The following is a 23,289-nucleotide window of genomic DNA, read 5'->3' on the forward strand; positions in this document are numbered from 1 at the left end:
CTCTCATGTGTAGTTAGTTGAGGTTGTCAGTCTCAGTTTACAAAACTCCCAAGCAGACTTCCCTTTGTCTCAGCCAGAGAAACTCTTTCCTCTTGTCTTCTGACCTTGAAGTTCTTAGTTCATCTTTCGAACACTCTTTCTCAAGTGCCTGCCAGGGCCTCTCTCCTTGGTTCACATAAGAGAACAATCACTTATTTAGATGTGTTGGAGGACCCGGTTGAACACCCAGCCAGAAGATAAGGTCCATTTTAGCCCATTTGTTTTATCCTCTCCTGCTGAACACTCATTCAGTAACCCAGTACTGAAGTTGTTTTTTTTTTTTCTTTTACAACAGCCTAAGCCTGTTGAAGCTTGTAAGAATAAGTCATAAGACATTCACTGTTCCCAATTGTGAATCCTCCTTGCCACTAAGTTATTAAAAGCTCTTTTTGTACTGTCTGTTATAAGTCTAATATCTTTCAAAGAGAACTGTTATGATAAAAATCATATTCTAAGATGTTTAGCTATGATACTGTCAACATATTGGGCCATTAAGGCACAAATCATTATAATTAAAGACACTTCTCACTAATATCCTTCAATCCTTCCTCGACTTAATTTATTCCAGCTCAGCACCATTGCTATGCTGATATGCCCAACATTCTTGTAGTCCTCTTTGGCAGGTTTAGCTTTCAAGTTCTCAAAATTAAAACAAAAAGGTCTCACTCTCTTTTTTTTTTTTTTTTTCATTCACATGCCAGGGAAACAGTGTGTGCATTCCATGGTAAACTTAATTTCATCTTGGTGAGAATGGTCCTGCCCCACATTTTCTCGGCCTCTTGCCCAAGCACTAGCTGTGTCCCCATTTCAAAGGCTCCTGAGCAGCAGTTTCCTGTTTCCCGTTCAGAGAGGACTTCCAGCCGCACTGACTTCTGCCCCGGGGTGGACCACTTCATGCCACGTTCAACCCTGCTGCATTCTCTGTTGGTTTCCTCTGAGCCATACTTCTGTGTTCACTGCTGAGGGTCTCAGCTTCTACAGAGCACCTTCCACAGTGCAGTGAAGGACAGCAGATCACACCGAGGACAGCGCAGGGCTGGCAATCTCTTTTCCTGAAATTTCAGATGGCATGGATGCCAACTAAGCAACCAAGCCTCTGCCACTGCCATAGCCGTGTCCTCAGGACACCACTTTGTAAAACACAGACTTTATTTTTTAGAGTAGTTCTAGATTCACAGCCAAACTGAGCATAAAGTAGAGAATTCCTATAAGCCCCTGCCCCCACATACGCACAGCCTCCTCTACGTTCAGCATCCCCCACCAGAGTGGGACATTTTTTATCATCAATGAATCCATATGGACACATCAGTACCACCCCAAGTCCATAGTTTACAGAAGAGTTCACTCTTGGTGTTGTACACTCTATGGGTTTTGATAAATGTATAGTGACCTGTAGCCACCGTAGTAGCATACAAAATAGTTACATTGTCCTAAAAATCCTCTGTGCTCTGCCTATTCTTCCCTCCCTCCTTGCTAGCCCCTGGCAACCACTGATTTCTTTTTCTTTTTTTACTGTCTCCATAGTTTTGCCTTTTCCAGGAAGTCATATACACAGTTGGAATCACACAGTATTTAACCGTTTCTAACGGGCTCTTTCACTTAGTTAAGGTTCCTCCATGTCTTTCTGTTCACCTTCAGCTATGAAATCAGTTGAATCCAGTTTACAACTTCATTCTTCTGTGAATTTCAAAGCTTCCCCTTCCAGCATCACAGGCTGGACTTCCTTCTCCTCTTCTGGCTGTAGCTCCTACGAGGTTACGAGGTTACGAGCTGGGAGGACAGATTAAGGATGAAAGGCAAACATCTCTTTATCTCTCAGTTATCACCTTCTTCTCTGCCAATCACTGTTTTTCTGCTAACACCTCTGTGGGTCAGGTGTTCACCTGTGGGCAGCCAGGGCACAGAAAAGGAGGCTCAAACGTAGATGCTTTCCACAGTGTTCACGTATCCACGACAAACTCACGCATCTTTGCCCTTCTACAAGATGGGAGATCAGGCTCTCCTGCTGCCCATTTTCGCTCTATCAATCTTTGTCCATCCACTTCCCTTTTCCTTTGCAGTGCACACAGTCTGCTGCCTAAACAGAGCTCAAATGTAAAATGAGGTCCCTGTCTCCCCTTCTTAAGGCACCCCCGGTCTTTCTCAGGAACTCTTTTGAAGCCCCTTCCCTGATTTCAGGTTGAGGATGGGGGAAACAGAGAGACAAAGAGAGGAAAGGAAATGACCTCTCTTCAGGAACATTCCACCAGTGGCCCCCAGACCTATAGCCCCATCACTCTTGCTTATTCCCCTTCTCAGTTCTCTCCCCACACAGACAGAGAGGACAGGTTATCTAAGGTGGCGCGTGCTTGTGCTAGGCCTTTTTCTATTATGGAAGCAGGAGTCAGATCCAGCAGTCAAATCCTGTGCTGGACCCTGGCTGAGCCAGAGGCTTTCTTTAGCATACGGAGTACCCAGAGCTCATTTTCTCTCTGCTACAGGCCTAAGATTTTAAATCCAGGAACGCCTGGAAAACCCCCATGGAACACCTTAACATAGGACGTCAGAGGTGCACAGAGAAGAGGACTTCACAGCTGCCCTCATCTGAGCATTCAAGCAGTTAATGACCTATTGGCCATGAATATCACAAAGCTGACTGTTTCTAATATAAGGTCCTGGTGTGACAACTGACCCTCACCTTTTCTTGACCTGCCCTTAGTGACGAGCAGCCGGGCATTATTCTCCTGATGATACTGCCTCATCACTTGAAGGTGGTGTTCAGGCCACTCCCTGGCCTGCTTCTCTACTACGCCCCACTGCCTAGCTCCCAGTTTGCCAGACCAGGACATGGGTGATATAAATGCAAAGCAAGCCTGGTCGTAATTTCTGAAGACCTCAAGAGGATAACTATGAGAATGAGGCCAGTTCTGATTGGCTGAGTTTTCATTAGCAGAGATCGTTAAGAGCCTGACCCCCGAGGCTCGCCGTCCATGTCTGGCCTGAACCTCAGATGTGTGGATATGCAGGGCTGCCCAGATGCTATTAGTTGCTGTGGTCTCTCTGTGGCGTTTTACTTTATAAAGATCGTTTTGGGTTCCCCTTCTGCTGAACCTAATTTTTCCCTCCAGGAGTAAACCACCTTTCCCACTTTACAATAATGGTGCAACTTTAGTGATTTAATTTAGAGAGGCAATGAAGTGACCGTTAAAGTGCTTAGCAAATGGATTAAAAGTGTTTCACAAATTCCTCAGAAAAGAAGCATTCATGTCTTCTGCAAATTTTACCAAATACAACTTGTAATGAACTAACCACCTGAGCATATACATTTTGTTATTTGACCCCTCCAGGATTAAGTTTTATTTGAATATAGTTATGATGATAGGTAAAGGTAAAATCTGGAGCAAAGAGGAGAGTCATCCAGAGAGTCATTCCTTTGGGGCAGAAGCAGCAGGAACAAACCACCAAGACCATGAGGGAGTTTCTCTGGGCAGGATAAAGGTATCTTCAAATGACACGCTGAGCCTCAGGCCAGACCAGGCTAAGATGATAAGAACTCCCATAGGATTCCAGCTGAGCTGGGGTTAGAGCTGAGATAGCTCAGAGGACGCTACTGCAGTAAGCTGGGTGCAAGCATATAGCAACGTGGAGTCGGGTAATAGTGAAATGGGCAAGGAGGTGCACTCAAGGTAAGTTTTGCAGGTAGGACTGAAAGAACCTATTGATGACTTTGATAAAGAGAGTAAGGGGAAAATAAAGAATCAATGGTAGCTCCTAGGTTTTTAGCTTTGAACAAGAAATAGTGGTGATTTCACACAGTGTGGGGGATATAAATGATAAATGTCTAAGTTTTGCTTTGTCTTGTGCACCTGAAACTAATTAATAAAAAAAAAAAAAAAAAAAAGAAATAGTGGTGATTGGTGGGGATGGTGGTGCTATTTAAGGGGATGGGGAAGACATATGGAGGAGCAGGGGCTCAAAAAGGGGAGGACATTTAAGGACATTTATTGCTTGGGTAAGTAGAGGACAGACAACCATTGGAAAAGGGGGCAGATTGTTTAAAGTCCAATGTTCTTAAGTTGGGAATCATCTCTGCCTTTCCCTACAGTTTTTTAAGTTAATTTCCAGTAGCTGGTTTATTATGTATAAACCTTACTCTTCTCTAGAGTGTTCTTGTCTTCATTTCGAAAGGCAAATTCAGGGCTGAAGAGAACTGTTATCCCTGAGTCTGTATTCATAGAGTAGATTGTAATGCCTAAAGACTTTTATGTGTTTCATGAAAGTTATTTCCTTAAATGGATTCAAGTAGAGATTAACCAGTAAATATAGTATTCTCAATGCCAATGATCTATACTTAAATAGATGCTTTGGTATAAACAAAATGTAATTGCAGGGATAGAGACCTTGGGAGGAAATGTGCATAAAAATGGGCGTGGGTTGACTATGGGATTGAGAGGAAGGAAGGAAGATGCACAAAGAAAGAATGCTGACAGACCATGATTAAGGACTTCAATATTATGGAATCTTTTCTCCCCTGGGATATCACAAGGGCAGCTTTCTTCCTCAAAGGAAGTCAAAGGAAGGAATTGCTTTAGGCATCAATGAGTGACATCAGCAAGGATGTGATCATATAACTGGTGGAATATTGGGGAAACAATCAGGAAAAACAAAGTGGTGTGGAAGGAGTCTCCTACTCATGTACTGACAGAGAGAAGTATGCAGAGACCATCAGCATAAATCCTAAAGCTAAATACCAAGGGGGCTATAACTCATCATCCTGAGAAACTCAGGAATACATCTGTGCTACTTCAGGGACTAGAAGTAATAGGATCCATCTACTGCCCCTTCCTTGTTCCATTGAAAGAAAGGGGTGGGGGACCCACACAATCAGACCCACTTTGTTTCTTAAGTCCATCACTTCCTGCAAAAAGAAAGCATTGGTTATTGCTGCAGTGCATTGATGTAATTGTCGAATTCTTTGAATCTGAGAAGAAGGGATTTCCTCTTGACAGGGTTCAGAGAAAGTAGCTGGTGATTACTTTTAGTAAGCTTGCATAGCTGGTCATGCCACCAGTCGAGTTTGAAGAAGTGGTGCAAAATAAGAGGCAAAAAAATCAAAGAGAAAGGGGCAAACTTAGTGGATTTGAAACATCTGTCTTCCATTGCCACCTTGGACTCTGATTATGATTGTGGCCTTGGGCTTCTAGGTCTTAGTTTCCCTCCCTAGTAAATGGTAATAATAGGTCATAGATTATGTGTTTGTTGTAAAACCCCATAATATTAAGTCACTTACCTAAAAATATCTGATGTAGCGTATTATTTACATGTAGAAGTTAACATATAAATATAGCTACAGATGTGGATATATAGCACTACACACACACCCTTCAGTGCAGGTGCACCATTACATAAAACCCCACCAATGATGGCCCCAGGTAACACTCCACCTGCTTTCCCACCATTCCCTCCCTTGTCATTCCATCCATACTGGCCTCTTTGCTGTTCAAGCACATCCAGGTTGCTCTACCTTAGGGCCTTTGCACCTGCTGACCAATGCTTGGAATGTACTTCCTCCTAATGTTTGCATACCTTGTTTTTTCACTTTCTTCAGATCTCTGCTTAGATGTCACCTGCTCAGAAAAGCCTTTGCTGACCTTCTTATCTAAGGAGCACTGCCCCTCTATCCTTGTACTCTTTTTTTTTTTTACAGTATTTATCACCACCTGACATTACCATGCATAGGTATCTGTTTACTTATATATGTTCTGTATCTCCCACTAAATGGAGAGCTTCATGAGGACGTGGAGCTGATTCATACCCGTGTCCCCAGTGCCTAGAACAATGCTCAGGAGGTAGCTCAATACATTTTTGCTGAATGAGTGAATGATACCAAAATAAACAAATGATTATCAGCTCAGTGATTAAAAAGATCAATCTATACTATATGCAACAGGGGTTTTATCCCCAAAAGTGTTATAATAGTTTTTCTTAATATTATCTGCTGTGATGAAGATGGATAGTCCTTCAAAGATGGGGATTTGGCTTTTAGCTTAACTTCTCCAGAGTTTAGTTACTCCACAGTGCTCTGGTCATGGTTTAGGGTTGTGGAGCTATGGCGGTAGGCGAGAGTCAGAGCTCATGCAGAAGCAGTGATGATGCTGGGGCCTGGTTTGGCGCGTTTAGACCTCATCTCAAAATCTCCATCTGCCTCCTTTACCTCTCCAGCCATTGCAACTAAGCATTGGTGGTGCCATACCAAGGCTGCTTCAGGGCAAGCCTCTCCTACCTCCAAGCCTCTGCCACTCTGAGATTTTCCCATTGGGGAATTTTGATGGGGCTATAAGGGGTCCTCTGTAAGTGGGATGGCTTCATGGGGTGAAGTTGGGATGACCAATGAGACATAACACAGGACAAGCAAAGGGAAGGGAAACTTGGGGACAGGACACCCAGCCCTTCCATTCTCTCTGACTTCTCTCAGCACCTTCACACCCCCTGCTCAACCGAGGTGTCACCTCAGCCCATTAATTTCAGCTCACATGGCTTTCTTGATAACTTATCCCATATGCTCATTACTCCGTGTACAACATATGTATGTTTTCATTCCTTATTTGTAGTTTAAATTAGAAACGGGTGTCGCTCTCTAAAGCAAATCGGCTACTGTCCATTTTTTCCTTTTCCCCTCTCTCAGCTCCAAGGGGGTTCATGCCTACATAGGCCTACAGGAAGCTACCTGTCTGGCTTTAGTGCCTTGTTCTCCTTCCATATTTATTTCATACTGAATTTTCTATCCACCAAGTCCATTGCCCGAGGTAGCTAAGTGCAATCTCTTCCTTTGACAGATATCTATTGAGCATCCAAGCACTGGATAGTGTTTTCTTCCATGAAGCTTGTAATCTACAGGCAGAGGGAGATAGCAAGCATGTAACCATGCAAATAAGCCTATCATTACAACTGTTTGGTGCTGTGAAGGGAAAGTAAGTAGTGCTGCCTGATAGTGTAACTTGCTTTTGATGTCTAAAAGTATGGTATTTAAGTTAAGTCCTGAGAAGTTAGCCAGGTGAAAATTGAGGAGGTACACGTGTGAAGGGCCTAAGGTGAGAAAGTACCAAGATGTTTGAGACCAATATGGATGGCTCACTGCAAGGAAAGGGGGAAAGCATAAGAAGAGACCAGTGAAGGAGGCACTAAGGTCAACCAGGGTGTTATCAGCCATTTTAATTATTTTTAATTTTATCCTAAGCAATGGGAGGTCACTGAAGAGTTTATAGCAAAAACAAATGATTTGATACAATTGATCTTTTAAGACTATTGTTCTAGCTATTAAATGGACAGTGGATTGGAGAAAGGTAAGAGGGAAATGGGTAGACCCGTTAGGAGGCTGTGGCAGTAGCCTAGGGAGGGTAATGATGGAACTGAGAGATCAAAATGGAGGTGAAACGAAGTGGTCATATTTGCGATGTATCTTAAAAGATATCATTGGAAGGACTTCTCAGAGTGTTTCACCAGCCCTTGACTGCGTACTTCAGACTTCAGTAAGTGAGAGAAGTGAATGTCTCCCACGATTAAGCCACTGTCTGTCACATGCAGCTGATGGTTATCCCTAACTCAGGTGCCCTCTTCATCCCTGCATTGGCTCAGCTTCTGGTTCAGTGCAGCTCAGTGAAGTAATATGTGTCAAGTTCTTGGATGTCCCTTGCATGTGGCAGGCCTACAATAAATGGTGACTAAATTTCAACACTAGCTACAAAGCTAAACACAACTCGGCCATCACAGCCTCTGTGGGGCATTGTGGCCAACTTCTTCTTCTCAAGACATTTCAGTGAGGAATTGGGGTCTTGATCTTTTTTGAAAACTTTCTCTTCTGATATTTCCCAATAGTCTCCTTTTATGTGACCCTTTGGATACAGTGGCAGGTGTTTTGGCATCCTGATATTGAGTGCTTAGAGGAAGGGAGCTAAAAGCATCAGTAGATTAAGGAGTGGGCCACACTTCTCTAGTATCATGATCCATGACCAGTTGCTCACATGTCCACAATGGCATCAATTCTCTACCTTGCATTATGGTTACAGAATAAGCTCTGTGGTCAAGGACCTAATCTTGTTCAACATTGTTTCCCCCACAATGCTGGGGATGACACTATGTGCACTAACTAAATGCACTGAAACAAAGGCCTATGAAAACAGCAAAATTAATTATATATTACATGTGGAGAGGTTCGAGAAACAACCAGTGACACCACATTGGTTTTCCATAGCACTGAGCTGCCACTATTCACTGTGCACAGAAAAGCTGCTGATCCGAAAGAGAGCTCAGATTTCACAATTGTGAAACAGCTGCTGCTTGTAATATGTGCACTTCCTATGGGCACATTTTATCTGTAGGTATGTCGGGAAAGGTATGAGAAAAGTGAGTTTTAAATCTAGGTAATGTCTTTAGCACAGAACAGAGCACATAGAGTAGGTGCTCAGTAATTGAGAGGTACTTTTATTACATGACTTCCTAGCTCTCACAAGCATGATAAGAAATCATGATGTCCTTTAAATCGAGGTCACGATCTCTACATATTACATATATCATAGACATTGCAGAAAAGGACCGTAATGATGCCAGGTAGGCATTCAGAGTTCGCTAGAGAAAGCCACTTTCCCATTATTGTTGCACTCGTGTGGACGCTGACATCAGTTCCTGTATCAGAAAGAACTGGGAGGAAACAGGACCCTAATCATTTTTAACTGGCTCTGGTGTATTAAGTCCTCATCTCTGGTTAATGGTGGAATGTACATTCTGTCAGGGTCTTCGGTGTTAACTAAAAAGCTGGGGTTAATGGTGGGACAGATATGTGGTGTCCACCCAGAAACCTGATCTCTCCACTTACAGGATGTAATGCACCCAGGGCAGCAGTAATCACGGTAATCCCAGCTGGTACGAACAGCGCTATTTCTGATATAGAGAAGCTATCCCCCCGCCACCCCGCTCTGTTGACAAGTCATTGATTTCTTCCTTTCTAAAAGCTAGCTAGAATGCCAGTCTTTCTGAGTTATTTCCATAGAGACAATTTCACATTGGAATTTGGATACTAAACCAACATAATGCAATCACCATAACAGTCAAGGACATGAATATATATCGCCTTTGCCCAGCACTAAGTCAGTCCCTGTGGCTTTTCACAAGGAAAGGATGTAATGCTTCGGTCTCACATGCTAAAGAGTCAGATGATCTCTTGGGTTAAAAATCATAATGCATAGGAGGTCATAAAAAACTCAGTAATATTGAACATTAAAGTAATGACTTCTTGATGAAACGTATGACATTGGAGTATACAACCTCCTGATGCTGAGTGATATATCAGGCACAGTCATCATGCACCAGTCAGCTTGCTGTGTTAGTTCTTTCCAAAGGCTTTGCCCTCCCGTTCATCATTTGGGCAACTCTCAGTTACCTGCCTGACGTACGCTATAAGATTATTGGAAAATCAATTACTTAGCGTAACAACAACAGCTAATATACTTTGCACATTTATGATGTACTGAATGTTATTCTAAGAGATTTATTTATTTATTTTTAAGTCAGGTTCATTGAGATGTAATATACGTATAGTAAAATTCACCTTTTTTATTGTCTAGTTCTGAGTGTTGGCAAACAGTCATTTAACTGCCACCACAATGAGGATATAGAACGTTACTATCACCTCACAAAATTCCCTTATGCCCCTCTAAGGCAAATCCCTCCCCAACTCCCAATTCCCAACCCCTGTCGACCATAGGTTTTCTAGACCTATAGTTTTGCCTTTTCAAGAATGTCATATAAATGACATTATGCAATGGCAACACAAAGCTTTTCTAATATCAATTCATTTCATCTTCACAACCATATTTTGAGGTAGGTACAATTATTATAGAATGAATAAATATGGAAATGCTATGAAAAAGCAAAAAAAAAGTGTTATACTAACATGAGGCATTATTATTATTGTTGTTATTTTCATTATTTGTATTATTATTATTTCATGGTAGAATAAAGATATTATTAGGTTGGTGCACAAGTAATTGCGGTTTTTGCAATTGTTTTTAACCTTTTAAACTGCAATTACTTTTGCACCAACCTAATAGAATTCTCAGTAGAAATTGTTATTGAGTTTGCCTTATCTGCTGACCTAGAATCCGAGTGTCAGGAGAAAGCAATGACGGCTCTGGGACCTTTCCCTTCCACACATGATCATTTGCTCTATTCTGGCAGGATAGAGATTTAATTATAGCAAAAAGGATTTGCAAAACTATTCTTAGCAATAAGGTCCCGCACTTCTTCTCTATGACAAATCCCAAAATACTTGGCTTGAAGTTACTCAGTCATAGCCTTTATGTTATGACCATATGATCAATAATGACCAGATTCTATGTTAAAAGACAATGAAAGATTTTCTAGGCTGCAAATAACAGCAATTTCAGGCATAGCAGTAGTCAGTTCCCACTCCTTACTCAACCAGAGCTGCATTCATTCAGAACTTCTAGGCATGGCCAGGAGGGTTGACTTTCTTCCCATGAAGTATCCCCTGGTTCCGTAGCCACACGCCACAAAAGCACCACCTCATCACTCATTATAATAGGAGAATTCTGATCTTCCTGGATGTGGTCAGAAAACGCCCATAGTTTGACCCACCATAATGGTTCCAGGTTCTCTAAGGGGAATATTTTGCATGAATGGTTTTTCCCTTCATTTTTTTTTTAACTTCATCCTACAGATGCAACACATAATAAATAAGGAAATTAGATCCAGCTATTTCTTAAAGTTTATAGCTTTTATGAATTGTTAAGGAGCACATCGAGAGAAACTGTTGAAACAAGGCGATTGGGTGTAGGGTGTGTAAGGAGGTCTAGGAGCCTTTTCAATATTTAATGCAGCCAAAAGCCTCTGACAGCTAATCATCTCTTAATGGGGCTTGCCCTTTGGTCTGTGTGTTTCTAAGGGAGTAAAATGTTTGGCTTCCAAACAAGTTATCACTCACTCACTGAGTAAATACCACAAGCTGAAAGTGGCCTCCCAGGCATCATTGGTGTTTGCTTGTTGAGTTTAGAAGATCCTGGATTAGTATTACTCACTTTAAATCACCAGTGGTTTCAAAGCCAGGTAGGCATATGCGTTGGATCTACAGAAAGGCTCTAGCCTACCGTTGTAGCTCTCGTAAGCACAGAAGGGAGACTAGGCATCACCATGGACAGATAATGAGTTGTGGTGGGGATAAGCATAATCATTCGGGGAGATAAAAAGAATCAGACTAAATGCAATCTTGGTATTTGAAATGGGGCTGGACAAGTGAGACTTGAGAGGAGATTCAAAAAAACAGAGGCAGGAATGGACTGGGAAGAGGCAACACTAAGAAGAATGGATACAATAGAAGAGGGACCAAGGAGGATTGGAGATGCATTTTATGGGAAGCCCAACAGAAGAAGAGCTAAACTTGTCACCTCCTCACTCATCTCCCAGTGTGTCTGAAAATGGCTTGTGCATTCCTCATTAACTTGTATGAGGGGAAAAGATGCTTCGTATATTTGTAAAAAAAATAAGAAAGAACCTAGACTCCCACTATGAATAATGGTGGGATAGAGAGCTGTCGTCAATACTTCTGGTCATCAGTTCAAATCTATACTTCCTCAGCAAGTTCCTCGACTTCCCTAAATCCTAATTTTCCAATGTAGAAAGATAAATCATATTGTTTGTTAAGTGATGGGGAAATTTTCACAATTTAAAACCTAATGACCAAAAAAGTATGTACCCAAATAGTATTTATTGGATAAGAAATAAATATTGTAGTTGGAATGATTAGATGTGTCCAATTTGATTTTAAAATGATAAAATCATTGATTTTTTAATGCAAGACAGTTTTACCAAGGGCCTTTTAGTATTCTCTCCAGGATTTATTGTGTTAAATACCTTTCAAGCAGGTAGATTTAAAGGATGCCCAGGCCCAGGTATTTTAACTAGAACACAGTTGTTATTTTTGCTTTTAACCAGATCATCCAATACATATCACTGTCAAAATGATGAGGCGTCATGGAAATAAACATGAACCACTCTTTTCTTGATATGTTTTAAAAACAGAATTTGTTATTTTCCATAACTTGATTTATTTTCGGCACTGCGGGATTTCCTTTTGGCCACGGACTTCAGACATTGTCTTGGCTAGCTTTGTTGATTTCACCATGTTGCAATGGTTAGCAGCCCTGGTGGTCATTCAGTCCTTTTCTTTTTCATGGTTTAATTTTTTTCTTCAGCCTCTGTCCTTGTTCTCCAGCCTCCAAAGGTATGACCTACTGGTCACCACCTGTAGAACAATACCCCCTTCATGTTATGCTTTATGACGTCTTTTTAGACTTCATTCCCAGATTGAATAGTTCCAAGTCTGCACCATAGATTCCCCTGTCTATTGTACAGATGGCAAACGGAGGAATGGGATTTCTCTTACAATTTAGAGAACATTTATGCTCCAGGCGAACCCCAGTAGTTTTGGTTATGCTTTATTTAGAAGTTATAAATTTCATTGAATGGTTTTTATTTGTAGAGTCAAATAGGTAAGCCAGTTTCTATATATTTAGTCTAAGGCTTGGTTCTATTGAGAGTTTAGAGAAGTTACCGAAGGATAGATAGGAAAGCAGTGAATACTGCTGATCTCTTTGAAATAATACATTGAGATTTCCTTCCTAAATATCAGCACTCACAAGAAAGCCACTGGAAGACGTGGTATGCTCGCCCACTGACCCCCTGTCATGCCCTGTCAGACATAACTGATTAGCATCCATCTTTCTTGAGGTAAGTGACCCACTAGCAAAAGAAGGGCGTTCCTGGCCTGCAGTGTTATACCTGAGCTGTACTAAAGGGTGCTAGGCTTCCTGGTACTGAGAAAATCACTGAGCTATAGCAGGGACAGAGAGTTCCTTGAAATATAGAACTTGAGCTTACCTTTAGGAGACCTTTGGGAAGTAGGTAGAAAGGAAAGGAGATCAAATTTTCCAAGAGGCTTGAGTAGTTCAGCCTGGGGGAGGATTCACAACTCAGCTTGCTGGCTGATCGCAGGGCCTGTGTTGGAGACTGCAGAAGGTGGAAACACAGAGTGACCCAGCTTCAGAGTGACTCAGAATGCATGTAAGCTATCCAGTGAGGAGGCATTATGTGTGTGACTCTAAGAAAGCTACTTAACACTTTGAACTTTAGAGGCATTGTTTGTAATATGAAGGTAAGCCAATCTCTACCCAAGAGGGTAACTATTGTGTTCCAGTGAGATAACTGAGTGGAAGTTCTTTATCAAGGTGAGGTGCTAAATGTTGATGGATGGTTATGGTGACAAAGTAAGTAGTGGTGGGTGAATGTAGAACTAGAACCTCAGTCTCTTGGGTTGAAGAAAATGAAAATTGCAAATCCAAGTCAGCCCTCCGGCTAACTGGATTTCCCATCTTGCATCAATTCAATCCAGTGAGTTTAGTGAAGAGCATGTGGCCTGACCCAAGTACATCCCTGGAGAACCTCTTTAGGCACCAGAGCGTATCCGGCAGTCAAAGCAGCAGCAGCTCTGACTCCCAGTGTCGTACTTGGGATCGTACTCCATCTTACAAATATTTAAGCAAGGGTGTGAGGGCAAGTTGCCAAGTGGCACAACACAAAACAAATGTCTCATTTTGTTTGTTGCCGCACAGTATGTGGTTTTGTGAGGTTCCCAAAACCATCCAGTGATTGTGACTGGAATGTGACAGTAATTTGTAACAATGGTGACTTTTTTCTTTTTTTTTGGTCTACTTTTGTGATATGCTCCAAAATCCTAAGAAAGGGCTGAAAAATGTTCAGAAATGTTCTAAACGGGTTTAGAAAACTTGTGAACCCTGCTTGAACTTTTACTAGATTCTCCCACACTCACCCGTTTGACATCAGAACAAGGAAAGCATTATTTATAACAGCATGTGTGGAATCCCAGAAGTGGTTCTTGAAAGAATTGAAGTGAAAAATCTGTCCCAAAGAGACTACAAACATAAAATAAATGATCAAATGGGAAAACATGTAAATCAAAATTTGGAGTTTTTTTCTTTTCTTTTTTCTTTTGTCCTTTAAAGGAAACAACAGGAGCTTTTTCTCTGTGTGTGAGGGTAATGCCATTAGCATTACAGGACAGAAAACCTGGTAGAGTAGGTGCTGCAGTCAGAGGCACCCCAACAAACTTATCATTGCAGAGTGAGGAGTATGGGAGAGACACACATGTTGACTCTCAATGTCTCCAGAATGGCTGCTTCCCACTGAGGAAATCAGTAAGATTACAGAGAAGAAAGCAACACCTTGAAAGTATTTCGTGCATTAAAATTTATAAAGCACTTTTGCAAATATTGCCTGCTTGGGCATTTACCTCACGACAGCCCTGGAAGGTATTCATTGTTACCTACATTTTATCATTGGAGAAACTTGGCCTAAAAGAAGTTTGGCAACTAGTCAAGTTTACCCATCTAGGAAATGGCATATTAGAGTGTGCCTTGGAATCCAATGTTTTTAATGTCATGAACTGAGAGTTGTCCACTGCACTACAGCTGGGAATCCACAAGGAATATAGAAAGTATGGTATCTCACTATGTTAACACATCTCAGAGGTTTCTTTTTTTAGCTGTCTTGTTCTAGAAGATGTTTTTAAGTGTTTCCCTATCTCTCCCCCCCACCCCCACAAACACACCTTCAAATCAGTTTACCATTCTCTCTGGCTGGTCAGTGCCTACGTCACACAGGTTGGGTTTTGAATATAGACCCTGATGGTGAGTATTGTCATCATCTTCAGGCCTGTCCAGGCAGCTTTATGAGGAAAATTTGTGCTTGTTGAAAAGTCACTACCTGTCACTGCAGGGATGAGAAGAAAATGAGGAAATCAGAAGCTGATGGGAGGTGTCTAGTCTCTACTTAGTGTATGAACTTTGGGTGTATTCAAAGCTGAACAGGAAAGATATGGGGGCAGCTTGACCTTGAGGCAGAAAGTTATGTTCTTCCTTGTCAGGTTGGGAGTCTTGCACAGAGAAAAATGGAAAACAACAACAACAAAAGAACACCCTCCTCCTTTCACATTTGTGCTTTCTTTGATGCTAAGAGCATCATTTGAAATCACCAAGCATATTAGACATCTCTGACCATCTCAGCACCTTGGGCTCTGGAGTTGAGCAGCATTTTTCAGGCACTGTTAGTCCGTTTTCTTCCTTTAATGAGTCAGAAATGGATATTGAGAATTAAAGTTGGGCAGAAGCTCTATGTAGCATTAGTCTCAGATCTCAGGGTCTGAGAGTTGTCAGTGAGGTAATTCCTGCTGTCTGTGAGCTCACCTGTTGCCCTGGTGTCAGGCATGGCATTTTGGCTGGTAGTACTGAGGTTTACCAGCATGAAAATTGGGACCTACCACCCATAGGGCTACTGTGCAGAAATCAGACAGCGCTGATGTGCTACAAACCTGAAAATGGAATTCTTCACTTTTCTCCAGGAAGTAGGAAACCATAAACAAGTCTACTGTGTTAAATAAAGTTCTCTTTGCCTGTGCTAATACTCTTACTATCTCATTCCTCAGGCTCCCTGTTTTTACTACAATGGGCTTTTCAAAACCGTAGTCATTTATTTATTTTTATAAATAAGCTTGGTTGTAGTGTCCGGTCATAGAGAAATGTCCTGAGCTCAGAATCCAAAAAACTGACTTCTTTGTGTTTTACCTCATCTGTAAAATGGGAATAATAATTTCTTCCCTGTCCATCACTTGGTTGTGGCAAGGGTGTTTGAGGAAGCGCTGTGCACTCATTCTAACACCTTAAACTAGAAGAACTCTGGCCTTGCTAAGAAAGTAGAGTCACTTGGTGGGTCATTTTTGGAACAGAATCCACTCTTCGTTATCCTGATCAGACTTACCTTGTTAATTAGAAGGTTTAATCAACGTACCAGAAAAAAAGTGTGTGTGTGTGTGTGTGTGTGTGTGTGTGTGGTGTGTTGATCCAAATGAACATCCACCAAATAGTTCTGCTCCTATCTACTTTTGAAAGAGAACTGCAAATAATATGGGAAAATGCATTGACCATTCTTTGCTCTCTATCAGTGGTGCTTGAGATTATAAAGAAATTGTATTTCCTTAATGTGTTTTTATTTATTTTTAATTTATTGGGATGACAATGGTTGGTAAAATTACATAGGTTTCAAGTGTACAATTCTGTAATACATCATCCATATATCACATTGTGTGTTCACCACCCAGAGTCAGTGCTTCTTCCATCACCACATGTGTTTTTAAACAATTAAAATTAATGAATACAAATCAGGGAAAGGAAAAAAAATGTCCCTCACGTCTCCCTTCCACACCTTTTCCTCTGATGGTGGGAACTTGATTTTGGGGTGACTGATGCCTCCTTGTTCACCCCTTTTTTGCCAGGTCGGTGGCCACACGATGCTGCCCATTCGCTGGATGCCTCCAGAGAGCATCATGTACAGAAAATTCACCACGGAAAGTGACGTCTGGAGCCTGGGGGTCGTGTTGTGGGAGATCTTCACATATGGCAAACAGCCCTGGTACCAGCTGTCCAACAATGAGGTACGCGGTGGGCTGGGCGAGACCCCCAGAAGGGCTAACACCGAGAGGTGTTCCTTGGCCGGAAGTTAGAACACGATCTTATATGGCTTTGTTGGGAACAGCACCTCCCAAATGGCCTGCTGTGAACCTAAGTGTCATGGCCAAAGTATAGCTCCAGATTTAAGAGCTCTAGAGAAGGAAAAGCACAGTGTTTGCGGCCAGGCCTGTGACCCTCTGGTGACGAGACTGAGGAATCACTGTGTGCTGCTCATCTAACAAATTAATAGCAGATGTGACATTCCAGCACCCTTAGAGTCCAGCAAGGTTTTTGTTTTTGTTTTTATTATTCCAATAAGGTTTCACCGTTCTTTCCTTTTTGCACATTTTACCATAATTCACTTCAAGTGAAAAACTCAAGCATTTTGTTTTTTCTATGCTAATCCTTTTACAAATATGTCTGTATTTGAAGTATAGCTTCTTGGTCAGGCACCTCACATCTTCCTTAGTCCCAAGTCTGTCTTTTGTCCAATTCCATGATCTAAAATGACTGCTCATTTCTATAGCCTGGGGTTGGGGGGAGGAAGTCCCTCATCAGTCAGCACCCTGACACAAAGGTGACCTAGGATCCATCTCAGGCCAGTAAAACAAAAACACATTGGAATTCTAGGGTGAGGTTTGGGACCATCCCCTATACATAAGTTATTTCTCCACCAGTTTGGTGAAATCAGTGTGGCCTGAAAAGTGAGTGTAAACCAATACAATTAACCATAATGTATACCAACCTATAATAATTGCTCTCTTCCTCCTGAAAACCATAAACAATGAGTGGCTTTCTTTAAAGCACCGCTTTCTTTGGACTGACATTTATTTTCATCTCATTGTTTTTGCTCTTGTCTGATCCTGTCTTTGATCTGCATCCAGGTGATAGAATGCATCACTCAGGGCAGAGTCTTGCAGCGACCTCGAACGTGCCCCCAAGAGGTCTATGAGTTGATGCTGGGGTGCTGGCAACGAGAGCCCCACATGAGGAAGAACATCAAGGGCATCCACACCCTCCTTCAGAACTTGGCCAAGGCATCTCCGGTCTATCTGGATATTCTAGGCTAGGGCCCTCTCCCCCAGACTGACCGATCCTTCCCAAAGCACCTCCTCAGATGGGCCGAGAAGATGAACGTCTTTTAACTGCCGCTGGATGCCATCAGTCTTCTGTTCTCTACTCTGACAGTATTAACAACAAAGACACTAAGAAGCTTTCAGAGGGAAGCAATGTGTACTTCTCCATCCGTAGACACAGTATGGACTTCCTTTTGGCATTATCTCTTTCTCTCTTTCCATCTCCCTCGGTTTGTTCCCTAGTTTTTGTTTTCTCTTTTCTTTTCTTTTCTCTTCCCTGCTTCACAGTCCTTACCCTTTCTTTTTTAATCGATTTGGCTTCTGCATTACTATTAACTCTGCATAGACAAAGGCCTTAACAAACCTGATTTGTTATATCAGCAGACACTCCAGTTTGCCCACCACAACTAACAATGCCTTGTTGTATTCCTGCCTTTGATGTGGATGAAAAAAAGGGAAAACAAATATTTGACTTAAACTTTGTCACTTCTGCTGTACAGACATCGAGAGTTTCTATGGATTCACTTCTATTTATTTATTATTATTACTGTTCTTATTGTTTTTGGATGGCTTAAGCCTGTGTATGAAAAAAAAGAAAACTTGTATTCAATCTGGGAAGCCTTTATCTATGGGAGATTAAAACCAGAGAGAAAGAAGATTTATTATAAACCGCAATATGGGAGGAACAAAGACAACCATTGGGATCAGCTGGCGTCAGTCCCTACTTAGGAAAAACCAGCGACTGTTAGCTGGGAGGAATGTATTTGGCTCCTTCCCTTGAGGACCTTTCTGAGGAGTAAAAAGACTGTTGCACTCTGTGCCATGGACTATTCTTTTTCCATCACCAGAAACACTAGGGCATAGTGGAGAGAAAAGACGGCTTCCGTGAGACAAAAGATGGCGCATCACACACTCAGACAGTCTTGGTTTTGTAGATCATGGCGATACCACTGGTTTGTTTTTCCAAGTGTTATCCACTGACCCTTTGTCAAGTTCAGTTGAAAACAGGTGGATTCTTGTCTAGAGATCATTTCAGGGTTGGGTAGGAAAGCCAAGGACTTGGAAAAGATAGGACACGCTATACATTCGGAGGCAAGTTTCTCTTATACTGAACTTTTCAAATAGCACTTCCCTCCGACCGCTACCCCACCCATCCTTTTAACTGTGCAAGCAAAATTGTGCATGGTCTTCGTCGATTACTACCTTGTGTGCAGAAACTACTGTTCCAGACATCGTGTCCCAGATATGTAGAGCAGATTCATAAAAGGTATAACTTATATAATTAGGGGAAGCTAATGGAGTTCATTAGCTGAATATAAATGTCTCTGGGCCGTATGGTGGTGATGGGTTTTAACAAATATGGACCCTGAAGCCTGGATGTCCTCGTGCACGTCAAACCCTCTGTGGGACTGTGGGAAGAGCAAGGTCAATCCCTGAGGGAAAGGAAACCTCATCCCTGGGCACATCATATGCATTGAAGTTCAGTGTACACAGGCCAAGTCCTTGCTCTGGGCTCTGGTTGGGAGAGTGGTTTCATTCCAACTGTCAGTATGCTCTTTTGTTTTCTTCACTCCATTAAAAGAAGTAAAAAATTAGGCACAGCATGCCAATGGGAGGCTCTGCCCAGACCAAGCTTTGGAGGTGTACTTCTGGGCACAGTCACAGGTTTTGTGAAAAGAGGTTGTAAATTTAAATAGAAATTTACAGTTATTTGGGTGATCAGTTATACCAAGGAAGAAAACTATTTCTGTTCCTGAAGAAAACTTGCTACCCTCTGTGAGGGGAATTTTGCTAACTTGACATCTTTATAACATGAGCCAGCTTGAAAGGGAGTGATTTTAATTCATTTAAGTCATTTTATTTCATATTTGTTTCCGAAGGTGCAATTGCTCTGTTTAGGTTTTGCTTGCGCTCTTAATTACTGGAACACCTTATTTTCCATTATAAGGTTTGAAAGCCAGTTCTCAAAACAAACAAACAAACAAACAGACAAACAAAAGTGTCAATTAGCAGAGAACAAAAGGAAATCCAGTAGCACCTACAGTCAAGTGAAGGGAGTTGGATAAGACAAACCTTATAGTCCCTTCAAGTTCTGCGCTGGTGTATGAGACATGGGAGTTGAGTTGTTTGTTCTCTTTGTCAGTGGGAAAATAAAAACCCTCCAGAATACACATAATAATATAATGAAAGCCATATCTCTGTGATATATACCTGCACGTATATATCCTATTAAGGACCCATGGTACTGTTAAAACACTGTGGCACTCTGTGAAGCAGTAAAAAGAGGCAGATTTGTACAAAACTTTTCTAGATTCCATCAGTGATGACCTGAAGACTTACATAGGTTTGTCATTCTGCATGACTGGCGAGCTGCTCTAGGGGAAGAAGCTGCAACTTACCTGTTTTATTTTAACAGAGCAAAGGAGGCGATATTCTAAGGGATCACATTCAAGGAGGGCTGCGCAGTTTGAGAGCAAGGATTTGGTTCAGGCAAATGAGAAGGTGGGAGCATTCCATTCCAGGGCTGCATTTTCCTCTGGAAAAAAAAAAAAAAAGCAAAAACAAACAAACAAAAAAACACCTCTCCTTACCTTTTGACAAGTCCCTCAAGGTCTTGAAATGAAAGGTTCTATGCAAGTGCAAAGCTTTATAGTTATTTATGTTTCTGATTTTCCCCCCCTCTGTTGTCTCAAGAGTATGTACTGATTTCAGAGACGTCTTGCATTGAAAGAATACCAGATTGCTTTTAAAGTAGCTGAATGAACCACAGAATATCTTCAAATGTTCCACACTTGTCCTCCACAATCCCTTCTTCTCATGCTGTTCTAACATTTAGAAAAGGAACCACCTCATTCTAAAATGTGATGATCACAGAATATAGCCTGCCATCCAATTTGTTAAGAATTACAACAAGTAGTAGTGACAAACCTAATTCTCTAGCCCACACTCTGACAATCTTTTCTGTTTATAAATTGTTTAATAGTTTTCCAAACAGTTTTCACATAGGTTGGTAAAATATTCCCATTTTTTTATAGGTGAGAAAATTGAGACTCGGAGAAGTTAAATGGCATGCTAGAAATCTCCAGGCTAGCTTCTGGCACCAGTGCAACTTAATCAAAATGTTCTGACTCTGAAGTTCATGATTCTGTCCACTAGAGACTCCAATCCAGAAAAGAAAGCATGCTAATAAATTCATGAAGCAGGGTATAAAGTTAGAAGAACAAAATGAAACACACAAGATTGACAACAGCTGAAATATCATGATAGATAACCATGCTCCTAGCTTCAGCTAAATCCTTGTACACTGAACCAATGTCATAATCAGGCTTATTTAGACAACATTTTGAACTATCCTATAAAGGATTATATCAGAAGTCATATTATACGTATGTGTTCACATCAGCGCTACCTGTGGTATGTTCATGTATTTATGTGTTATAAATACTTGATTTATACATATGCAAACACACATAATAGTGTGTGTACTTATGTATAAATTTATAGGCACACAGTAATAGAGATAATTATAAGTAGGGTGCAGTATGAATAATTTGCTTAAAATCTGCTAAATAACCAAAACTTTTTAGTGTCATGTTGCTGTTAGTGCTTCCATTCTCCATGTGGGCAGGACTACACTGCACTTTTCAACTTTGTGCAGTACTGCATGGGTGGAAGACATATTTAAGATAATGTGCTTCCCAAAACAACTGACTCAAAGCCATCTCACTACACTGAGTCCTTTCTCTGGCTCCTTGCAAGGGAAAATGCAGACTGAAATAGACCTCCTTATTAGACCAGACTTAATAGACCTCCTTAAAGGTCCAGGAAAGGAATACGGATTTTTTTTCATCTTTTGTGTTATGCTCACCTTGTCCCATTATGACCTCTTTACACTTGTGTTTAGAGTCCAATGTTCCAGAAGAGAGCTGGAATGTTGGGAGCCCAGTGTCTCAAAAGCTGATGGGAAGAAGTCCAAGACCCCACAGCAAGGCGAGTGACTTAGGAATTTCCACATCCAAGTGGGAATGCAGGCAACAACAGCATACAAGGCTGTCCTTTGCAAAGAGCCATGATGAAAGGATCTCCTGGTCAGGAATGGACTCATCTTTTTAACTCATCCTTTTGCAAGTTGGACTGTCTGTAATGCCAATAACATTAAATTATGTATCTAATTAGATAAAGACTGCATACACACACGTCCTCAATTCTCTTGCTCTCTCTCTCTCTCTCTCTCTCTTTTTTTTTTTTTTCTCCCAATGGAGGACTTTCATTTCCAATGTTGAGTCTTGGTTTGGCTCTCTGTCACTGTTTCGGAAAATCTCATGAGGGAATGGTCAGTGATCCAACTCCTCAGATGGCTAAATGAGCAGTGAAAGCAATTTCTTTATAATGTATCATTGTGGAATGCAGAGACTCCGAGGTTGTGATAGCAAATGTTATTCTAAAAAATTAGGGGTGGGAGGGATTTGTAGTTAAATAAGACAGCACACGAAGGGGTATTTTCGTATTGTCAAGGCTGGAATGAATCATTGCTTCTCAAGTCAAAGGTTCTTGAGTATCTTTAAGTTTTGAATTTTTTTCCCTTTTCTTTTTACTTTACTTATTTATATGTGTATGTATGTATGTATGTATGTTTGTATTTATTTATTTATTTACTTACTTATTTATATATTTTGCTCCATTTATCACAAACACAAAGCAAAGCAAAAAAATTTATATATATGTATATGTGTTGCAGGCAAAACACTGTGAACTTCACAACAGCAACCAAGCAACTATTTTGCCATCTTACCATACGTCTCAGGAGACGAAATGGGAAAACATGGGATGTCATTTTTTAGTCTATGCATTCTAAGCCAGGTCCGTGTTTGTTTTATTTCTTTGGTCTGTGAATTAATAAAAATGATCCTGAGTGAAGGTTAGCTGAATGTTCAACATAGTGGAACAAGCATAATAAAAGCTGCTAATAGTCACATGTTTGAACTAGAAAAACATTGGAGAAAATGAAGTGAAACATAAAGGCCTACATCTTGCAGCTTGTATATCTTACTATTGCTTTAAAAATGTATAAAACAGCAGGAAAAGTTTTAAATACAAGGTCTTTGAATTAAATGTGGATCTTAAATATGTAATTTCTTGACAAATGACCAAATTACGGTGAAATATTGCTCCCTGCCTTTATTGATCATTACCTGTCACTTACAAATCTGCCTAGAAACGTGGACATTCTCTGCATTTGCTTCTGTATATGGAGAGATGTTTGTATATATCCGGCCATACACACACACACACACACACACACACACACACACACACACTTCAGTATCTCTCTGAAGATATTTTGCCCCTTAAATTGTGACCTGGTCTTTGGAACTCTTTTTATTTGCTTTATTTTCTTTTTAATGTGACGTCTCTGTGCTGATACTTACTGGTTCCTGTTTTTCAATCTGTTTCGAGGTCCACTGCTTTACTAAGACCCACTGCATCTTGGCTGATTTCAAAGTGACACCAGATTATCAGTGTTTAAAAAAAAAAAAAAGTTTTGTTTGTAAATCATGTGACCAGCTTCTCTCAACCTGACATGGAAAGTCTCTTGTACTACA

At 41.1% G+C, this 23,289-nt stretch overlaps 1 protein-coding gene across 5 annotated transcripts in view; it reads left to right on the forward strand.

Annotated features, from left to right (window-relative positions):
- The window catches only part of NTRK2 (neurotrophic receptor tyrosine kinase 2), a 317,064-nt gene extending 298,560 nt beyond the window's left edge, over window positions 1-18,504 (forward strand). For all 5 annotated transcript variants that reach the window (XM_019750104.2, XM_019750100.2, XM_074330613.1 and 2 more), the window contains 2 exons: window positions 16,436-16,594; window positions 17,495-18,504. In XM_019750104.2, coding sequence (XP_019605663.2) covers window positions 16,436-16,594; window positions 17,495-17,680 — 345 coding nt within the window. In that variant the 3' untranslated portion in view covers window positions 17,681-18,504. The remainder of the gene's footprint in view (window positions 1-16,435; window positions 16,595-17,494) is intronic.
- Window positions 18,505-23,289: the final 4,785 nt, after the last annotated feature.

This window comes from Rhinolophus sinicus, linkage group LG04, assembly GCF_036562045.2.
Source record: "Rhinolophus sinicus isolate RSC01 linkage group LG04, ASM3656204v1, whole genome shotgun sequence".
In the NCBI taxonomy this organism is placed as follows: Eukaryota; Metazoa; Chordata; class Mammalia; order Chiroptera; family Rhinolophidae; genus Rhinolophus; species Rhinolophus sinicus.